Source organism: Pongo abelii, chromosome 19, assembly GCF_028885655.2.
Source record: "Pongo abelii isolate AG06213 chromosome 19, NHGRI_mPonAbe1-v2.0_pri, whole genome shotgun sequence".
Lineage (NCBI taxonomy): Eukaryota > Metazoa > Chordata > Mammalia > Primates > Hominidae > Pongo > Pongo abelii.
In genome coordinates this window covers 4,944,795-4,963,507 of record NC_072004.2, presented here as the reverse complement: position 1 = coordinate 4,963,507, position 18,713 = coordinate 4,944,795, and the positions used below count along the sequence as shown (strand labels likewise).

The following is an 18,713-nucleotide window of genomic DNA, read 5'->3' as shown; positions in this document are numbered from 1 at the left end:
CTTGAACTCCTGAGCTAAGGTGATCCTCCTGCTTCAGCCTCCCAAAGTGTTGGGATTACAGGTGTGAGCCACTGCACCTGGCCAGGAGACACAAATTTTTCAAGAAAGTAGTACTCAGATGCACTGACTATCCTGTTGCCTCTTCATAAACGGATGAGGAATGTCACTTCATACATTAGCCATCATGAGTAATACTAAATCCTGGCTCTGATCACTTATATTAGCATATATAATACATTGAAAATGCATTCATAGCAACAGATTTTGAGGACAGGATAAAAAAGTAAAAAAATAAAATTTGTAAAAGTATTAAATTTTAAAAAATTAAAGAAAAAAGAGAAGAAAATGCATTCAATGATGTTGCAAAGACAGAAAATGGCTATATCACAAATGACACTAGCAAGACTGGCAGTGAGTTGCCTAACATTTAACTCACCATTTTTCGGTGGACTGCAATGATGTAACCTGTAAAGGGGCTGTCAGGAAGAGATGGCATATGACCATTAACCATTCCATTTGTGAAGTTCTTCTCAGTTCCACATGGCACAACAGTGTTTGGCATTCCACTGGGGATGAATATTGGTTGGGGTAGGTCCCCATTGGTAGTTAGGGTGAACATTCCACTTGTAGATGGCGAAGAGGAGAAATCTACAAATTCAAAGATAAGTACAGCACCATAAGCTTGTGGTATTTTCATCTTTGCTCTTTTCTCAAGTATCCTGAGGACCAGAGACAGTGTAGTCTCTTAACACAGGGCAAGGAGAAATCATAGTATAAATAATTCTAGATTTGTTGGAAGATTTTAATTTCCAGTTTTACTTCCGTAACTCACACTTTTGGCCAAATGAAAAGGAAAGAGTAACTGCTGGAAACTCTTAAGCAGAATTTTTGCAGAAACCTGTATCAGCACCATGTTGTAGCACACAAACAGTTCTACCACTTGTTTTCTTTTCCTTCTCTTCGCCTTTGAAGACACTGTCCAATACAGTAACCTCTACCCAGATGTTGCATTTAAAATTTAAATTAGGCTGGATGAGGCAGCTCACCTTTGTAATCCTACCTCTTTGGGAGGCTGAAGTAGCAGATCCCTTGAGCCCAGGAGCCAGTGACCAGCCTAGGCAACATGGTGAAAACCCATCTCTACAAAAGATACACCATAGCTGGGCATGGTGGTACACATTTGTAGTCCCAGCTTCTTGGGAGGCTGAGGTGGGAGGATTGCTTCAGCCCATAAGGCAGAGGCTGCAGTGAGCCAAGATGATGCCACTGCACTCCAGGCTGGGTGACAGAGTGAGACCCTTTCTCAAAATAAAAAAATAAAAATTAAAAATGCATTATTCTCAGTCACACTAGCCACATCTCGAGTGCTTAACAGTCCACGTGACTGGTGGATACTATATTGGATGGCAAAGATCACAGAAGTTCCCACCACTGCAGAATTCTATTGGACAGTGATGCTCTAAATTAAAACTAAAATTAGATCATCCACCAACTCACCATCAGGACTATCTACCTACTACATGTCAATGAGGGAAACCTCATAAAGCCCTTTATAGTTGGGGAATTAGCCTAATTAACCTAATTGTAAGTAATATAAAGAATAGACAAAGCATACTAGTGGCTAAAAGGACTCAGTGAGTGACCACATTAAATTACATATAATATTGGATTTCTTTCTAGCTATATCTATTGTTTATATTTTCTGGTAGCATGTTCCTCTCATACTAGCTGTCGCCATGTTAGTATTAGATAAAAGTTCAAAGAGATCTGAATTCCAAGAGTATATTAGCTAACAAGTACCTATCTAACTGAAGTCACTTGGGTTCTCTAAATTTTAGGTTTCTCATCTAAAAAATATGGAATAATCAGTAAGGTTTCCCTTGGGTTCCAAAATTCTTCTGCTATAATATCCTCAGCATGAACAAGTATAAAAAAGATGACAACTCTTAGACAAATATTTAAAGGTGCAATCATGAGAAGGAGTTCTAGTTCTATCTTACCTGTCTGTGTTGGACTAGAAGCTGAAATTGGAGATGCAGGGACAGGAATTTCAAATGCACACAAAAATCCACTCACTGAGAGTTGTACTTTTTGGTTGTCCTGAGGAAAGTTCTACAAAAACAGCAGCAAGATGAGAGGGGGAGATGTTTCAGATAAAAAGGAAAAGTTCTCTCTCTAATGTATTTCAAAAGAATATCTTAGGGGCTTTCATCCGTAAAACCAATGAGATGATTGATAATTTTTCAACTACATAAAGGATGAATGCTTGATAAAAATAACTGAAAACTAACCTCAATTGTTGAACTATTATCTCTTTTCACAGAAGAAGTGTGTTGTATATGACTGACTTCTTCAGTTTTGTCCTTCATTTCAGGGATCTAAATTCCAACCCTCAAAGACCCCATTTTTGCATTTCATATTAAGAAAATGTCAATGAGGTGAGAATGTGTTCAGGAATCCCAAAGATTAATATAAATAATACCGGTTGCAGGAGCTTAATTTAGAGTAGGCAATATATTTATTAGATTATTTGTTTCCCCAGCTGGTTTGTAGAAAGACATGACTGGTGCCAATTTGTCTTTACTCTTAATTTCTTAGTGTGTTAAAAGACCAAGTATATATATTCATAAATACATAAAATGCTTTAACCTAGGAAGAATTCTAGTAACAGTGGTAATATAGATGAGCTGTGAAGTGTAACAGCAGCAGTCTTTGGAGGAAACCTATACTATAGTGACACAGCTAAAACACTCCATACAGGCAGCCTTACATATTTCCCTTCTTCAAAAATACCACCATCAGTATTATCCCTTTATTCTGGTAGAAAACTCTTTTAAGTTTCTGGGGTTGGAAAACTTGGCATTTTTTGTTGTTGTTGTTCAGTTTTTGTTATGTTTTAGTATCTCTCTTGGTCACATAACCTAACAACTGATCATCATAATTGAGAAAAATGTCATCTTTGAAGGATAGAATCAAAAGTTTCTCAGAGTAGTTAACATTACCTTTATGTTGGAATCATGTACTTCTGCTAGTAGGATTTGTTCTGAATTAAGTCCACAGAGATCCCTCAGCTGTTTTTTTAAACCTGTGTACTTTTCATCCATATTCAGTCTTAGTCCATACCGTACAGGGGTAGTACCATCTAACTTAATCACTAGTAAAGAGAAAAGATCTTTTATCGGTAAAATGCAGGTTTCATTGCAAGTCTTAAATGCTGTGTACAGATATATCTGACCTGTAAATATAATAGCAAATATTTCAGCCTAGAATTTTTATTTTATGTGTAAACACTAAAACAGATGGTACTTAGGGATAATATTAAGTGAAATCAGTATTTTTTTGGTGTTTGTCTGACATAAAAGTATGAGTGGCTTTGCAGGGTTTTAAAGAGAGTTGCTGGCATATTTGAAACCAAAAAAACATGCCCCAATCTACATCTTTCAAACCTCAAGTCATGCCTAAAATTAGGTTGCTCGATTATAATATGCTGACTACCAGTCTTTATTTGTAAACAAATAACTATGCTTACAAATTCAGGCTATTTAAATAAAGTAAATTTAATGGAATCAAGTAATTTTTCAGAACTTTGTGACCTACCTGTTATTTCTAAGTTCATGTAACTGCCCATTGGTAGTGGCAAAGACAAAAAATTGAAAGGGTCAAATTGGACACTTATATGCCCACATGTCTTGCATTTGACCTGAGATCTTAGCTGCCCATGGAACAAATCCACAACAATTGATCTATTTCTTCTTAGATGGTTGTCCCAGGCCTAGCAGTAAAAAAGATGAGAATTTTCTCTCAAAATCCAAAAGACAGGCATTTCTATATAAATTCACAGAAACTGGTTAAATATATTGGATTTAAAAGTAAAGAATATAATCCTTACTCTTCATTTAACATAAAGTATTAAATTGAGATGGAAAATCCTATTTTTCCTTTGTTCTTATCAAGGTAACAATGGTAAATACTAAAGTTATTTGTCCATTAACAAGTATAAAGCATGCCTATAGGTCACTGTATGCATTACTTTAGCAATTATGGGGACTCTTTAAATTCCACTGGATAATTATTCCTACATCCAGTCCCATAAAGTTTACAATGTGAAATGGCAACAGTTTTCTATATTCATTAAAGGTATTTTTGTTTTGGCATTATCACATAAGAATTAAGCATAGAAACAGAAATTCCTTCATTTTCGCAGCAAAATTCTGATCTCAGAATAGTTTAGTTTTCATTTAAGTTGTGCTACATGTATTTGTGGCCAGAACATTTTGTTTATTGCTTACATTAGAAACTCAAAACCGACAAACCTCTGCAGCTACTTCCCAGTCTGGTCGGCCATCACTGTCCTTCAGTTCCACATATGGCTTTTCATGGACTCGGTTGAGATCTTCATGAAGACCATCCAAGAGAAAAGCCAGAAGTTCTTGGGAGTCTTGTTGCTGAAACCCATTAAACCTGGGAGCATATTTTGCTATGGTCCGCTATAAATATAAGAGAAGTCACAGTCATTATTTCCTACCCATAAAACTTGGAATGAACATGTCGTATAATCCAATCAGAGCCATTGCAAGAAAATAAACAGTATAGTACTTAGTCTGCCTCCATTTCAACGAATGTATTTTGGATAATCATGAAATCTTTTGAATCTTAACGTAAAATGACCAAAAAAAAAAAAAAAAAAAAAGAGAGAGAGAAGTATTTTGGCCAATACTGTGTCCTCAGTTCAGTATCATGTAAGCAAACTGTTCTTCAGGCACATAGATGTTATTTAAGACAGAAATATTAAAACAGCATTTGCTCACATTGAAAGACATCCTGTTCTATAATGTTTTACACATTTTTATATGCATATAAAATATGTATATTTTATAGGTACATAATACATACATAACATGCATAAAATAATGTGTATATAATAATACATAGCATGTATAAAATAATATGGGTATATATTATTTTATATAATGTAATGTTGTCTTCAACAATTACATTTTCTGGTCTTGTTGCATCCTAACTTTTATTAACTGCATTAGAATTATTTAGAGGATATAAATTAATTAGAATAGTGCCTGGCAAGAGGTAAGCAGTCAAATGTGTAGCTGTTATAGTTAATAATTTGTAATATAAAAAGCTTTTGCTTTGTATTTAAATAAAAATAATGAATAATCCTAACTTCACTAAAATCTACTACATCTGATATTAATATAAAACTTACATTCATTAGTTTCATTCATTCGTTCTTCTACTTTTTTTTTCTTTTTGGAGACAGAGTCTTACTCTGTTGCCGAGGCTGGAGTGCAGTGGTACGATCTTGGCTCATTGCAAACACCACCTCCCAGGTTCAAGCATTTCTCATGCCTCAGCCTCCCAAGTAGCTGGGATTACAAGCATGCACCACTACGCCTGGCTAATTTTTTTTAGTAGAGACAGGGTTTCGCCATGTTGCCCAAGCTGGTCTTGAACTCCTGGCCTCAAGTGATCCACCCACCTCGGCCTCCCAAAGTGCTGAGATTACAGGCGTGAGCCCCTGTGCCCAGCCTACTTCTTTGTATTCTACAGATAGAACTGTCTTAGTTCTGTTGAAAATGGATTGGATTGGATGTAATTAATAAGACTCTGAGGTCCACCTTGCAGTTAGAATACTGCTAATAGTGAAGTGTTACCAAAAAAGGTTTACTCTTCATATGTTTGACAAATTAGGAAAATGAATGACATCCCGAATTTAGAGTGTACCTTTGGTCTTTATCCTACCCACTACATATACATAGTATTTTGCAAATATTTAAACAAGCAAAAGAATTTGGCCTCTTGTTTATACCAAGTGAAGGATCCAAAAACATTCATTAAGCTAAAAGGCTAAACAGAAAAAACAAGTAGAGAAAAATGATTAGACAACTATTTAGGAATTAAATACTTTTATATTATTTTAACCTGCTTACCCGAAGCTTTAATGGGGCAACATTCTTCTGAGTTCCACTCCAAAGTTCCTGTACTAAATCACCATAGCATTTAGCCATATGCCCCTTCATGCCAATGGGATTTGTCCTAGAAGTTTGAGAGGAAAATTTGTTGCCAAGGATTCTCATAAATCACAATCATGTGGGCACAAAGATGCCTAGCATCTCACATCAAAATATCTTTTCTTTTTGAAACAAGAGATGTATTCCTTGGCCTATTTCATATTAAATAGGGCAAATAAGATAAAATCTTTCTCCCGCAGGGTGAAAAAAGAGGAAATTTAGGTGATATTGGGTTTATATCAAAGTCACAGGTTAAGAGGCCGGTGACTCAAGAAAGATTACCTGTTGAGTTCATAAAGATGTCTCCCTGAGATAAAGTACTGTGTCAGTGGCTGTGTGTTACTAACGCACTGGATGCTTGAGTTCATGAAGCATGTGTTTCCCAGGTTGCTTAGACCTGTGGCTCCCTTTTCTATGGGAACTGGAACAAACAATATGAGAACCAAAGCTTAGCTGTAGTAATATGCCATGGCACAAACAGTTAGTTACATTCAATGAAAAGATTTTTTATAACTCTCATAATCAGCTAAATGGTGCTAATAATTCTCTAGCAGGTCTTTGAAATGCTAGAGGCGGCTTTTCATGGTATGTCTGGCAACAGTGATGATCCATGCTCATTTGTAACCCAGAAGCAGCAATTATTCTTTTTACTTGCTATGATTTTTCAAAATAATTCAAACAATTCTTCTTCTAGTATGTCTTTTAAAACATATAAATTATTTAATTGCAGAGTTAGAAAGAAATTTAGAAAATAATGTGCTGGTGGGTTTGCCAACATCAAATGCTGCTTCAGGGAAAAAGAAAAAGAAGGGCCCTAATTACTTTTGAACTAGAAAACCAAAAGTTGTTAGCACTTTAATAGTTGAGAGAAGAAAAAAAATACATTTAAAATAATCTCTTTAAAAAATAATGCTGGAGACTTACCCTTTTGTCTATCTATTTTACTAGTATTTGCTGTAAAAGGCATCTCCTCAGGCCAACTCATATCTTTGTTATGAACTGGAAGGACAGATAGAAATGTGTTAATTTCTTATCTATCTAATTTACACCCACTCAATTGCTTCTTTTTTTTTTTTTAAAGACATCTTATTCCTAAATCAGAAGTTTTAAAATCTAGTTAATTTTAGTACATGCATTGCCTAACGATGAGGTTACATTCTGAGATATGCATCATTAGGTGATTTTGTCTTTGTGTGAACATCACAGAGTGTACCTACACAAACCCAGGCTATGTATGGTATAGGCTGTTGCTCCTTCGCTACAAACCTGTACAGCATGTTACTGTATTGAACACTGTATGCAACTGTAACACAATGGTAAGTATTTGTGTATCTAAACATGTTAGAACATAGAAAAGGTACAACTAAATATGCAGTATTATAATCTTATGGGACCACTGCAGTGAACCATGATTGCACCACTGCACTCCATCCTTGGTGACAGAGTGAGACTTTATCTCTTAAAAAAAATTTAAGAAATTCAAGCTAGAGCAGCTGATGGATATTGAGGCCTAGATTCACTGTCAAAGTGTTTCTCAAAGGGTGCTCTCCAAGAACACCATGGAAAACTCATTTACTCTATAAGTTTGAAAATCCCTGCCCACAGGTCTACCCTTGTGTACAAGCAATCAGCTCTACCATTCAGCCCAGGTGTGTGTTTACTGGACCATCTGCAGGAAGCTGAAGAGACAAGAGCTGAAGGCAGAAGGTGAGTTCGAGGTGGGATCTTAGGACAGGTATGAGAAGTTAGGCGAAAATGGGACAATTATAGCCTTAATAACCTTAGATAATAGTTCACATTATTATTTAGTTAATAGGATTGTACTCACATTACATTTCTTAATTTTTTTTTAAGAGATACTGTCTCACTCTGTCACCCAGGCTGGAGTGCAGTGGTGCAATCATGGCTCACTGCTTCTTGGAACTCCTGGGCTCCAGCAATCCTCCTGCCTCAGCCTCCTGACTAGGTGGGACTATAGGCACACGCCACCATGCCTGGCTAATTTCTTTGACTTTTCTCTAGAGACAGGGTCCACCTATGTTTCCCAGGCTGGTCTCAGACTTCTAGACTTAAGTGAACCTGAACCTCCTGCCTCAACCTCTCAAATTGCTGGGATTACAGGTGTGAGCCATCACACCCGGCCTAAATTTCTTATGTGCCATGCTACTACAAAATGTCATTATTAGGGGCAACTGGATGGAAGGTGTAGGAGGACACTGTAGTGCCTTTACAATATTTCTGTATATCTAAAATCATTTCAACAGGAAACATTTATTTCAAAACGTGAAGGTGGTTATCCTTCCATGAGTTTAAAGGGCAAAGGCAGGCTCACGGTGTTGTCAGAATTCAGAACACTGGTCATGGGGCTGGGGGTGCTGGGAGGGGGCTGGGCGTGGTTGGCTTTGTGATCTGGGGGCTGGTGTGTTCCATCTGTGCATGTCTTTCAAGCTGCACACTTTCTTAATAAGTTTTCGTAAGTTTAACAAAAAATAAAACGAGGATGCGAAGCCTGCTTGGGTTGTTAAGCCTCAGGAAATTATCCATCCATGAGCCCTGGCCCAGATGCTTCTAGAAGCCTGGAGGGAACAGAGGACTTTCCAAGTAGAGGTGGCAGAGGCAAGGCCCTGAGGTGGGAGCGCACTGCTGCTCGTCCCTAGCTGCGAAGGAGGCATCCTGGTCGGAATCAGTGCTGGGTGCACTGCAGGGCCGGGAAGTGCATGTCCACATTGTGGCTCAGTGCAGTGAAAGCCAACCTTGCCCCCTCCACAGAGTGCTCAGCCTGCCAGCAGGTGGCCAGCTGGTCCTCTGGGATATGGCACAGACCCAGCAGCTCTGTTTGAAATCATAATGGGGGAACCAAAGGCCCCCTACATCCAGGTCTGTCGGGAGCCAGGGCATCGACTTCCACTCCAGGAATCTCCAGGAACCCCGAGGTCCTCCCTGAGCCAGGGCTGGGCTGGGCACACCCTGAGTGCCCACAGGGTAGGTGTCTTCCCAGACAGCCCCACCAGGACAGGGTGTGGAAGAACAAGGTGCCTATGGCAGGGAAGCTGACCAAATGGGCCGCTGGAACTGGGCTGGTGGGCCTGGAGGGGCCTGCCTATCCCCCTTGCAGAAGGTCTTCCCACCACGTGAAGCCGGCACAGGCCTGGATGCCGAGGACCCTTGCTCGGGTTTGGCTGAAAGGAAAACAGACGAGGTCAGCTTCTCCAGTGAGCCCATGCAGGCCTTTCCAGGCTGGGCCCCACCTGCCTGCGTCTCTGGAGTCTTTGGGGTCTCTTTGTGGCCCCCGTGGTCTGACACTGAGGACACGCCTGTAGTCTGCTGATCCCAGAGGGAGGGGTGTGTGCTGCCTGGCATGGGGAAGCTGTTGGGGCATGGGGGGTGGCTCCTGGGACTGCCGCCAGGGTTCAGACTGGCTGGGGGCTTCCTGCCACACCTTCGTCCCAGGGCTGTTGGGCCTGGGATACGGCCCCCAGTCAGAACTCAGGTGGGAGGGGCCTTGGATGTCACCCAGCCCTTTGCCACCTCACATGGGGACCTGTCTCCGCAGTGGGTGATTGGGCGTGGACGTGGGTCACCCTCTGCCCCCCTGGGCTGCCCAGTCCATGCCAGGACTGACCGTTCCCACATCTGGCTGAACTCTTGGCTCTGGCTCTGGCTCTGGGCCCGGGGTCCCGCCTGTGCCCTCTCCCTGAATGCGCTGTGGGTCAGGGACACCCGATTCCCTTGTCTCACTTGCTCAAGGCTTGTTGTCCTGGCAACCTTGGAGGAGCATGCAGGAGGGGCCTCTGCTGCTCTCTGAGGCTGTGGGTGCTTGCAGGGAGGGGCGGGGTCTCCCACAAATGGGTCTGGCTCGTCTAGTAAATTTGAGGGCCCTGTGAGGGGAACAGCGAGACACCGTGGAAAGTGAGAGGGGGCTTGTTGGAGGGTCTTGCCCACATCCCCCTCCTGCGTGCACAGCACGTCCAGTATACACACACTGAGCGCCTGCCCTGAGGACCGGTGGGCCTCCTGTACTTTCTTAGAGTCCAGGAGGAAGAGGAGGAAGAAAAGGTGAAGAGGAAGGCCCAGGTAGTAGGGTTGCTGGTCCGGGGCACTCGCCCAGTATTGACTGCCCCAGAGGGTGACATGGGAGGGGACATGGCACTGGAGCCCACCTGGGGGTGGCAGGTCCCCTTGCTTCCTTGTTAGTTTCTTCGTAGAGGCCCTAAGATGCTTGAGCACGGTGTCATCGTCCATGGCCCAGGTATTGAAGAACTGGTTCCGAAAACGTGCCCACAGGCCAGAACTGGATGTCTTCATGAGACGCTCTAGGGACAGGGTGGATATCAGGCCAGGAGAGTTACCTGGGAATGGTCACAGCTCATACCCCGTGGCCACTTCAGTCTCCCACTGGGCGGTGCCGGATGCTTTTGTGGCCACCCCAGGCGTCCAGATGTACACAGGAGACTGTGGCTGGGGGGTGATCTGGACAGGGAAGTGTTCACCACACTCCCGACTTTCATCTGGGTCATGTGGGGGATGGGCTCGGCGTCACAGTGCCCTGCCCAGCCCACCTGGCCAGACCTCCCTCTGGGCCAGAACAGAGGATCATGAGGACAGGGTGAGGAAGCTGCCCTCGGGCCAGTCGGGGTCTGACCGCAGGGCTCCCCAGGCCCCACTGGGCACAGGTAGACTTACTCTTGTGAACCTTAAAGGCAATGCTTGTTATCGGCATCAACACCTGTTCTCCTTCCAGCAAATACACGTCCCACAGGCGCAGGGTGAGCCCGAGAGAGATCTGTGGGGACAGCAGGTGTGAGAGAACCTGGCCCTTCCAGGCTGGGGCTGGTGGCTCAAGCTGCGCACATTGGGGATTCAGTCTCCAGAGTCAGTGACCTTCCCCATGAGGGTTGCCTGAGCCCTCCAGAATGCTGGGTCAGACAAGGTCTTGCGACTCCTCATGGGGGGCACTCATTTGAGTGGGGATGTGGCTCCTGGAGAGAGGGGCTTGCCCAGGGCTTGAGGCTTCTCTGAGCCCTCTCAAGTTGGGTCCTGGCCCAGTCTGCCCATGAGGCTGGGCCTGAGCCCCAGCCATTGCCCTGGGATGACCCCTCTTGGCAGAGGGTTTTGCTTGTGTGTCCTTCGGGGACCCGCCTGAGCCTCCTGTGGGCTGGGAGTGAGCCAGACCCCTGGGCTGGGGAAGCAGGGCACTGCAGGGCAAGGAGGGTCCCTGAGCCAGGGTCTCCCTATGCCTCCTTACCCCGTCAGTCAGTATCCGGATAAGGCAGCCTAACGAGGAACACTGCCCGCATAGACCTTCCTTGTCCTGATGGGAGGAACAGAGGTGCTCAGAGCCCCCTGGGCTGCCCTAAAAACCTCCATCTTCCAGGGCCTCTGAAGACCCTTCCCCTAGTGCAGAACACTGGGCAGTGTCCAGAGCTCCCCACAACACTGTCCCCTTCCCACACTCCTGGTGGACACACTGCCCTTTGCCCTGCTATGCAGGAGCTGGGCCCCCATCCCTGTGCCTCTGTCTCCTCCAGGGCAGGAAAGGAAACAAACTGCCAGCCCATGGAGAACCCGACGTCCCAGGTCAGGCCCTGGCTGGGACTCCGCCAGTCACCAGTCCCACAAGGGGCTCCAGTCCCCCTGCTCCTACAGCCCCATGGGAGGCAGGGCCTCTGAGAAGAGCCGAGGGGACCATAAACTCACCTGATGCCACATGGTCTTGGGTTGTGACGTGGGTACCACATGCTCCTGTTGGTCTTGGAGCCCTTGGACTGTCCCGCCATTTGGGCTGTGGAATCCTGAGAAGCCCCCAGCCCATCAAGAAATCAGAGCCTTCCCCCAAGATGTGGAGCCATCAGCTGCAAGAGCTGGGCAGCTGCAGAGGCCCCCAAACCCGAAGGCCTCCCACCCTCCCATCTGGTGACCCCACCATGTGGCCTTTGCCCTGGGGAGGTGGGACAGGAACATCCCCTGGAGCCTGGCTGGAGGTTCCCCTGGAGGCCTGGGCCAGGGTGCAAAAAGGGCCAGCCTGACTTTGAGGCTACAACAGAGCGGCCAGAACAGGGTGGGTGCTGGGCTTCCTGGTCATCTCCTGGAAGTGGGGTCGGGCCAGGGGACACGGGATGGGGAGATGCTGCCACCTGGGCTGGTCAGCCCATTTGTGGGCACCAAGGGCAGCAGGAGCCTGGGCAGCTGGAGGGCAGGAGGACTCTCAGGGAGGGGAGAGTCAGCTGCACAGAATCAGAGCCGGAGGGTGTGGCTCCAGGACACAGACAGTGGCCACGGGGAGGATGAGATGCCCTCTGCTGATGGGGATGAAAGTCATCTGACTTGGACTGTGGGGGTCAGCTGCGGACTCCTGTGGGACCCTCGGCAGAGACGTCCTAAAGGCTCCCAACAAACTGGTGACACAAGGAGGGTGCCTTGGCTGAAAGCCGAGATCACCTGGCCATGGTGGCTGTCCCCGAGTATGGCTGCGTGAGGCTCCACGGGCAGCTGTTCACCTACCTGGCAGGGAGTGCCTCTCACTGGCCAGCAGCTGCACTAGTGCCCAGAATGCGTCCTCCTCAGGCAGATAAATGAGGAACAAGGCGGCGATGTGGCTCAGGTCCCTGCAGTAGCCCACCTCCTGCAAGAGCCAGAGTCACCATGGAAGGACATCACCTGGGAGGGCTGAGGTCACCTGGGAGGACTCATGTCATTGGAGAGGGCAGAGGTGACTGGGGAAGCTTCCTCTGAAGAAGAGCCTTCCTCAGGATGCAAATTCATTTCATGACAAGAGCCAAGTCCATCAGGCACTTCAGCACCTTGTCCAAAATGTCTCCTGAGAGCACTGTCCTGCGTGTGACACTGCCAAGCTCCCGGGCTTTGGGGCAGCCCCAGGAGGAGGGCATCATTTCTTGTTCTGAGAAGTGGTGGTCAGGCCTAGGTGACACCAGGAGTCCAGGCCCCAACTCCTTTCAGGAGTCCAGGCCCCAACTCCTTTGTGTCTCAACTTGACCCCTTGAGACCACCCCCTTGCTTGGAGGTTTATGCCAGCGGTAAGCTGGACTCCTACCTCCTATATCCTGGTGGGTCACAAATACTAACTTTAAAAGAAGCAAGGACACCCCCACCAGACACCCACTCCTGTGAATATGGAAATACGGCCCGGGAACCTCACTGCTGGGAATACTCACCGGGTTATACTCCGAATATGCCAGGAGGATGTAGAATAGTTCCCGCTGCCTAGGAAACAGAGAAAGGGGGCTATGGTTTGGTTTGTGCAGATGCTGTTAGTTTCACTTTGTCTACAAATCCTAACGACAAATCCCATTTCAGGTTCAGATGATTCACCAGATAAGCAGTGAGCTCTTCACGGCCTGAGACTGTCGAAGAAATGTTTCAGTAAATCCACATCTGTGACATGCAAATAGCCCAGTTCTACAGTGAGTTGACTGATCCTTTTCACTCTGAATGATTTTTTTTTTTTTTTCAGTTTGCACACACGCCAGTTCAGTCTTTGGGTGTACAGTTCCTCCATGGTTCCAAACCAATGTGCAGTCTCCGGGCCACCACTCCAGCCCCTCCTGGAGCGACTCCTTCATCTTCCAAATCTCCAGGGTTTCCCCTATTCACCCAGCCTCTCCCCGATCCGTCAGCCCCTGGCCACCCAGACTGCTTCTCAGTCCCTATGGTTTGGCCTTTTCAAGAATGGCCTAGGAATGGGAATCCTACTGTGGTAGCTTATTGGGTCTGGCTTCTTTCCCTTAGCAAAATGCATCTAGGATCCACCCACGTTTGTGCAGGCATCACTGGTTTGTTCCCTTTTCTCACCGGGTCTTCCGTTTGAACGGAGGAACAGCCTGTCTCTCCCCATTCCCGTGTTGAAGGCCATCCCCGAAGGCTCCGTGTGTGAGTGACAATGAATCAAGCAGTGAACGTGGCATGCAGGTTTCATGTGGATGTCAGTTTTCAAATCAGTGGGTTCAATATCTGTGACACCTTGGGGATGCGTGGTTCAAGTCCATTGAGCTTTGTGAGCCACTGCCCAACTGGCTGCCAACGTGGTTGTGCCATGTCATGTTCCCAGCAGACCTGGATGAGAGTTTCCAGGACCCCTAATTCTCCCAGCATTTGGTGCTGTCAGTGTTGCCTGGGGAGGCTCATGGGCCCTCCATTGTGCCACCCTCCCGTGGGTCCTACCATGGGTCCCCATGGGTCAGGGAGAGCACCTTTCACCATTGTGCGTGATTTTCTTTGCTGTTTTCTGTCTCCTCAGGATCCTCCTGGGTTCTGGCCCCACATGTTCCAGCCTGGCCCAGGGCTTGGAACCAGAGAGGTGCTCGGTTCATGGTGCTGGCTGCTCCCTGGGCCAGGAGAGCTCTTGGCAGCTCTGTCATCCCTGCTGGGTGACCCTGGCTTCTGCTCCAGGGAAGTCCCCATCCCTCTGGTTCACCCCATCTCCACTGGGACCCTGTGGCTCCCGTAGGCTTACTTGGCTCCATATCGATCCTTGAAGAAGACATGGTTCCGGAGAGTCCTGCTCACGTCCAGGTTGATCTGGTGGATGTGTTCAGATGACCTCTTGCCCTTCTCCTTCATGATCTGCAGGGCAGGGCCAAGAGGAGGAAGCAGCCTCAGAACAGGTGGAAGACTCCCTGCCCCAAATGGCAGTCAGCCCACAGTCAGCACTTCAGGAAGGAAGGAAAGAAGGAAAGTTTCCTTCTGCAGAAAGCTGCTTTTTGGCTCGTTACTGAAGCCAGGGAGGGTCACCAAAGCTGAGTTTGTCTGTGGTGACTATGCCACCGTCCATGCCCAGGATGTGCATCTGTCCATCCCCCTCCACCCCCACCAGGGTGGGCTTGACGTTCCCTCCAGCTGGAGACCTGGGCCCCTGACACGGCCTGTCCTGTTTGTTGTGCTCTGGCTGACAGTACCTTATATTTTCTGGGGTTTTTCGACTTGATTTCCTGAATGTTCAGGAGGACTGACCACACCGGGCCCCTGATGTTCATGGGAATGCCCTTATAGATTTGATCTATGAGCTGTGGGCAGAAAACATCTGGTGTCACAGGCCACGGGGTGACCCCAGCAAGGACCAGAGCCTGGGGATTCTGGGGATTCTGGAAATTGTTGGTTTTGGCCCCATGATTCCTCAGTAGAGGTGAGATCAAGCTGGGACAGGGTGTGCCTTCCCAGGACTGAAAGAGTGGATGGACACTCAGAGTGGAAACTCTGATCTGAACCTTTTTCTTCCTTCAGATCACCAGGGCATCCCTAGCCTTGAGCTCCAGGTGGTCCCAGCCCTAGATTCAGATTCCCTCCCAGCAAGGTGACGCTTGCACGAATAGGCAGGCAATCTGGCGACCTGGCCTGCAGTCCTCTGGGTGAGGACATTGTGCCACCCCCACCCCGAGAGGCTGACGGTGCCAGGCCACAGCCATGGGTGCCTGTCCCCTGTCTCTGCAGAGAGTACTTCCGGGGGCCTCTCCCTCCACACATTACCTTTTTGCTGTTTTTATATGTCTCCCATTCGCCCAGCATTTCCAGCCATTTGCTTTTTCTTTTTGTCTCCTGCCGAATTTGCTGCCAAATGAGGAATGTTGGAGTTAGCAGAGCTGCCAGGCTTCCCAGAGCCGCCCGTGGATGCTGGGTCTTGGGATCTGGAGCCCTGGTGGGACCCAGCTGGAAGGAGCCAGGGAAGGGCAGACCCTAAGGGCTGAGAGCCTTTGAGCAAATAAGCACCAGTGGGCTGGCTTTGGGACCCCAGGATGTGCCATCGTCAGGCCACAGACACACCAGTCTTAGGTCCCAGCCTCTAGGTGGGTTCCTGATACAAGCGGGCAGCCACCCCCAAGCCAGGACTGTGGTTCTCACTTTGGAATTTTATCAAACTGCCAAAGTTACAGCAACCTGGGGTCAGGTCTCTGCTGCCCCTCCCAGTGACAGCGTGTTGCCCTCACCCGCCACCACCCAGGCCAGCTGCTTCCTCTGCCTCACTGACCACCCGCCCAGTCCCTACATCCCTGGACCAGCCCCTCCATGCATCAGGCTCTTACCTTCGCCTCCCGTGCAGTCACAGGAGGGAGCTCCATCTCACTGTAAGGCAACCCAGGCAGAGCTGAGGACCTGCATAGGGCCTGGAGCCACCCAAGCCTGGGAGCCGACCCCCAGAAAGGACTGGCTGTCTCTATCCAGCTCAGGGCTCAGCCCGGGAGAAGGCACAGGGAAGGGAGGACAAGGGCCTTCCTGTGGGGCTGACTCCCAGGAGGGGCAGGACCTGGGAGAAGAAGGAGTGCAGGGACAGCCTGGCTGGGGTTACTGGGGCCCCTGGCATGGGGGGTGGTCAGGCTGCACAATGGGGCTGCCCGTCCTGGACTCGAGGTGTTGCTTTCTGCTGGAGCTGAGAAAGGTTAACCCTGAGATGGGATGGGGGCCACCCAGGGTGGGCGACTGGGCCCTGACAGGAGTCCCTCAGGGAGTGACCACATCACCCTGCCAGTGTCAAGGGAGCCTGCCCTGAGACCTGCCCGGTGTACTCTGGGTGCACCAGGGGCCCATCCCACTTGACAGCCTCAAGGCTCTTGCAGGTTCTGACCTCCCAGCATCCACCTGCCTCTCCCTGCATCTGAGCCACACACCCTGCATTTCAGAAGTGGCACGGCTCATCAGCTCCCTCCAACCCTACCTCCCCCAGGATCCTCTGTCTCTCCATCCTATGATGCCCAAGGGATGGGCTCCTGGCTGGACTCCTCTTACCTGGCCCCAGATCCCTTCCCAGCACCAGACCCAGGGTCTTTAGTCACAAGCCCTGCTGCCTCCCTGGCCTCACCGTGAGATGCCCAGAATGGGGCCCTGCCCATCTTCTCCCCCATTCCCCTAGGGCCACAACTCCCACTGTCCCCATGCCTTTCCCCCTTCCCCATGGGGACAGTAAGGGCTGTAGATCTAACGACATGGGGGAGAACAGGGGCAGGTGGGCCCTCAGAGACCTGCTGGACAACAGCCCCGAGGTTGGCCAAGCATCCACCTGCCTCTCCCTATACCCGAGCCACACACCCTGCATTTCAGAAGTGGCACGCCTCATAAGCTCCCTCCCACCTTATCTTGCCCGGCATCTGCTGTCTCTCCATCCTATGATCCCTGAGGGATGGGCTCCAGGCTGGGCTCCTCTTACCTGGCCCCAGATCCCTTCCCAGCACCAGACCCAGGGTCTTTAGCCACAAGCCCTGCTGCCTCCCTGGTCTCACCGTGAGATGCCCAGAGCGGGGCCCTTCCCGTCTTCTCCCCCATTCTCTTCGGGCCAAAGCCCCCACTGTCCCCACACCTTTCCCCCTTCCCCATGGGGACAGTAGGGCTGTAGTTCTAGGGAAATGGGGGAGGACAGGGGCAGGTGGGCTCTGAGAGACCTGCTGGACAACAGCCCTGAGGCTGGGCCAGGTGTCTCCTCACCTTGTGGCCACAACCCTTGGATCTCACTGGGGTTGTCTCCTGGTAGACAGGGCCAGAACCTCAGGCTGCCCTGCTCCTCTTGTGCTAACTTGCCGACAGAACTGCTGAGAGCCCAGGGGCCTGGCCTAGCCCAGTCTCCATTCCCACCGGCTCCCTAGATGGGCCTTGCACCTCTGGCCTAACAACAACCTCTGGCTGGACCTGCAGGGGAGCCAGGGAGGAGTTCTGACCCTGGAAAAGAGGTTGGCCTGACCTGGAGAGACATGTCCTGCGTCAGAAAGGCCTTTCTAAAATCAAACCCATCCCTGAGCTGAGACAGCTGCTTTAGGGGTGAGGGGAGCACAGAGGACTCACTGCAGAATCCCAAAGCGATCAATGCTGCTGTAGATTTCAACAGGCTTAGGCCCCTTGTCCTCTAGCAGCCCAGCTCGGTGTCCCTGTAACCCAGAGGGAGCCTTGGTGAGGGGTCCAAGGTAAAGGGTGCAAGGGCCTGGGGGTATTGGCCACCCGTCCCTGCCCTGTGCTCCTAGGGAACCCAGGACCCTTTGACCAGGGCGCACTGGAAGAGGCCTCCCTCCAAGGAGCAGACCGAACTGTACCTTCTGATACTTCATAATTATGTCCTCCCGCTCCTGTGCCTGCAAACTATCCGCATCCTCTACTATGTCCATCCTGTGAGACAAAATTGTCTAAAGGTTACACTGTACCCAACAGCTTCGGAGAATCCCTGAACCGCTCCCGCCGGGCTCCCAGATGCTGGCTGGTTGTATAACCTTCATTCCACCACTGCACTCTGATAAAAAGGGGCCAAACCTCCTGGCCCACACCTCCATGGGTCTCTGCAGTCTGAAGCCCCAAGCAGGGGTGGGCATCTTCCCAAGGACTCGAGAAGAGTGGGACCTGGACAGAGAATCCTGTTGTCCCCATATGCCATGAAACGGGCACACACCTGTCCCAGCAGGTTGAATGGTGTCCACCTGCCAAGGGTGAAGAGCCTGTGATGGGCTATTCCAGGGATGTGGATGCGAACTGCGGTCAGGCACCAGAGGTCTCTGTACGATCGGCCTCCTGGGATGTTCAGGGCCACAGAGATGCCCAGTTTCCTACAGGGAGCAAGATCTCTCCTGACTGCTCTGTTCTATCCCGCTCATCACTTGGGCTACCGTGGCCCTTCAGTCTAACCAGTGAAGCTGCTTTAGGAATAACGCCATTTGAGCAGGAGTGTGTTTGGTTTTGGAGATGAAAATGATCTACTGTCTC

General features: G+C 48.6%; 1 protein-coding gene across 1 annotated transcript in view; it reads right to left on the bottom strand.

Annotated features, from left to right (window-relative positions):
- USP6 (ubiquitin specific peptidase 6) overlaps positions 1 to 18,713 on the bottom strand; it is a 47,597-nt gene that overhangs the window by 27,873 nt on the left and 1,011 nt on the right. The window contains exons 2-24 of the mRNA XM_054536048.2: positions 18,403 to 18,556; positions 18,053 to 18,125; positions 17,808 to 17,890; positions 16,061 to 16,100; positions 15,507 to 15,587; positions 14,939 to 15,046; positions 14,497 to 14,606; positions 13,199 to 13,247; positions 12,528 to 12,648; positions 11,724 to 11,818; positions 11,272 to 11,337; positions 10,710 to 10,809; positions 10,187 to 10,339; positions 9,765 to 9,904; positions 9,082 to 9,205; positions 6,951 to 7,025; positions 6,309 to 6,447; positions 5,946 to 6,051; positions 4,314 to 4,487; positions 3,598 to 3,772; positions 3,003 to 3,154; positions 2,001 to 2,112; positions 437 to 648 (exon numbers count right to left, since the gene is read on the bottom strand). Coding sequence (XP_054392023.2) covers positions 437 to 648; positions 2,001 to 2,112; positions 3,003 to 3,154; positions 3,598 to 3,772; positions 4,314 to 4,487; positions 5,946 to 6,051; positions 6,309 to 6,447; positions 6,951 to 7,025; positions 9,082 to 9,205; positions 9,765 to 9,904; positions 10,187 to 10,339; positions 10,710 to 10,809; positions 11,272 to 11,337; positions 11,724 to 11,818; positions 12,528 to 12,648; positions 13,199 to 13,247; positions 14,497 to 14,606; positions 14,939 to 15,046; positions 15,507 to 15,587; positions 16,061 to 16,100; positions 17,808 to 17,890; positions 18,053 to 18,124 — 2,487 coding nt within the window. The 5' untranslated portion in view covers position 18,125; positions 18,403 to 18,556. The remainder of the gene's footprint in view (positions 1 to 436; positions 649 to 2,000; positions 2,113 to 3,002; positions 3,155 to 3,597; positions 3,773 to 4,313; positions 4,488 to 5,945; positions 6,052 to 6,308; positions 6,448 to 6,950; positions 7,026 to 9,081; positions 9,206 to 9,764; positions 9,905 to 10,186; positions 10,340 to 10,709; positions 10,810 to 11,271; positions 11,338 to 11,723; positions 11,819 to 12,527; positions 12,649 to 13,198; positions 13,248 to 14,496; positions 14,607 to 14,938; positions 15,047 to 15,506; positions 15,588 to 16,060; positions 16,101 to 17,807; positions 17,891 to 18,052; positions 18,126 to 18,402; positions 18,557 to 18,713) is intronic.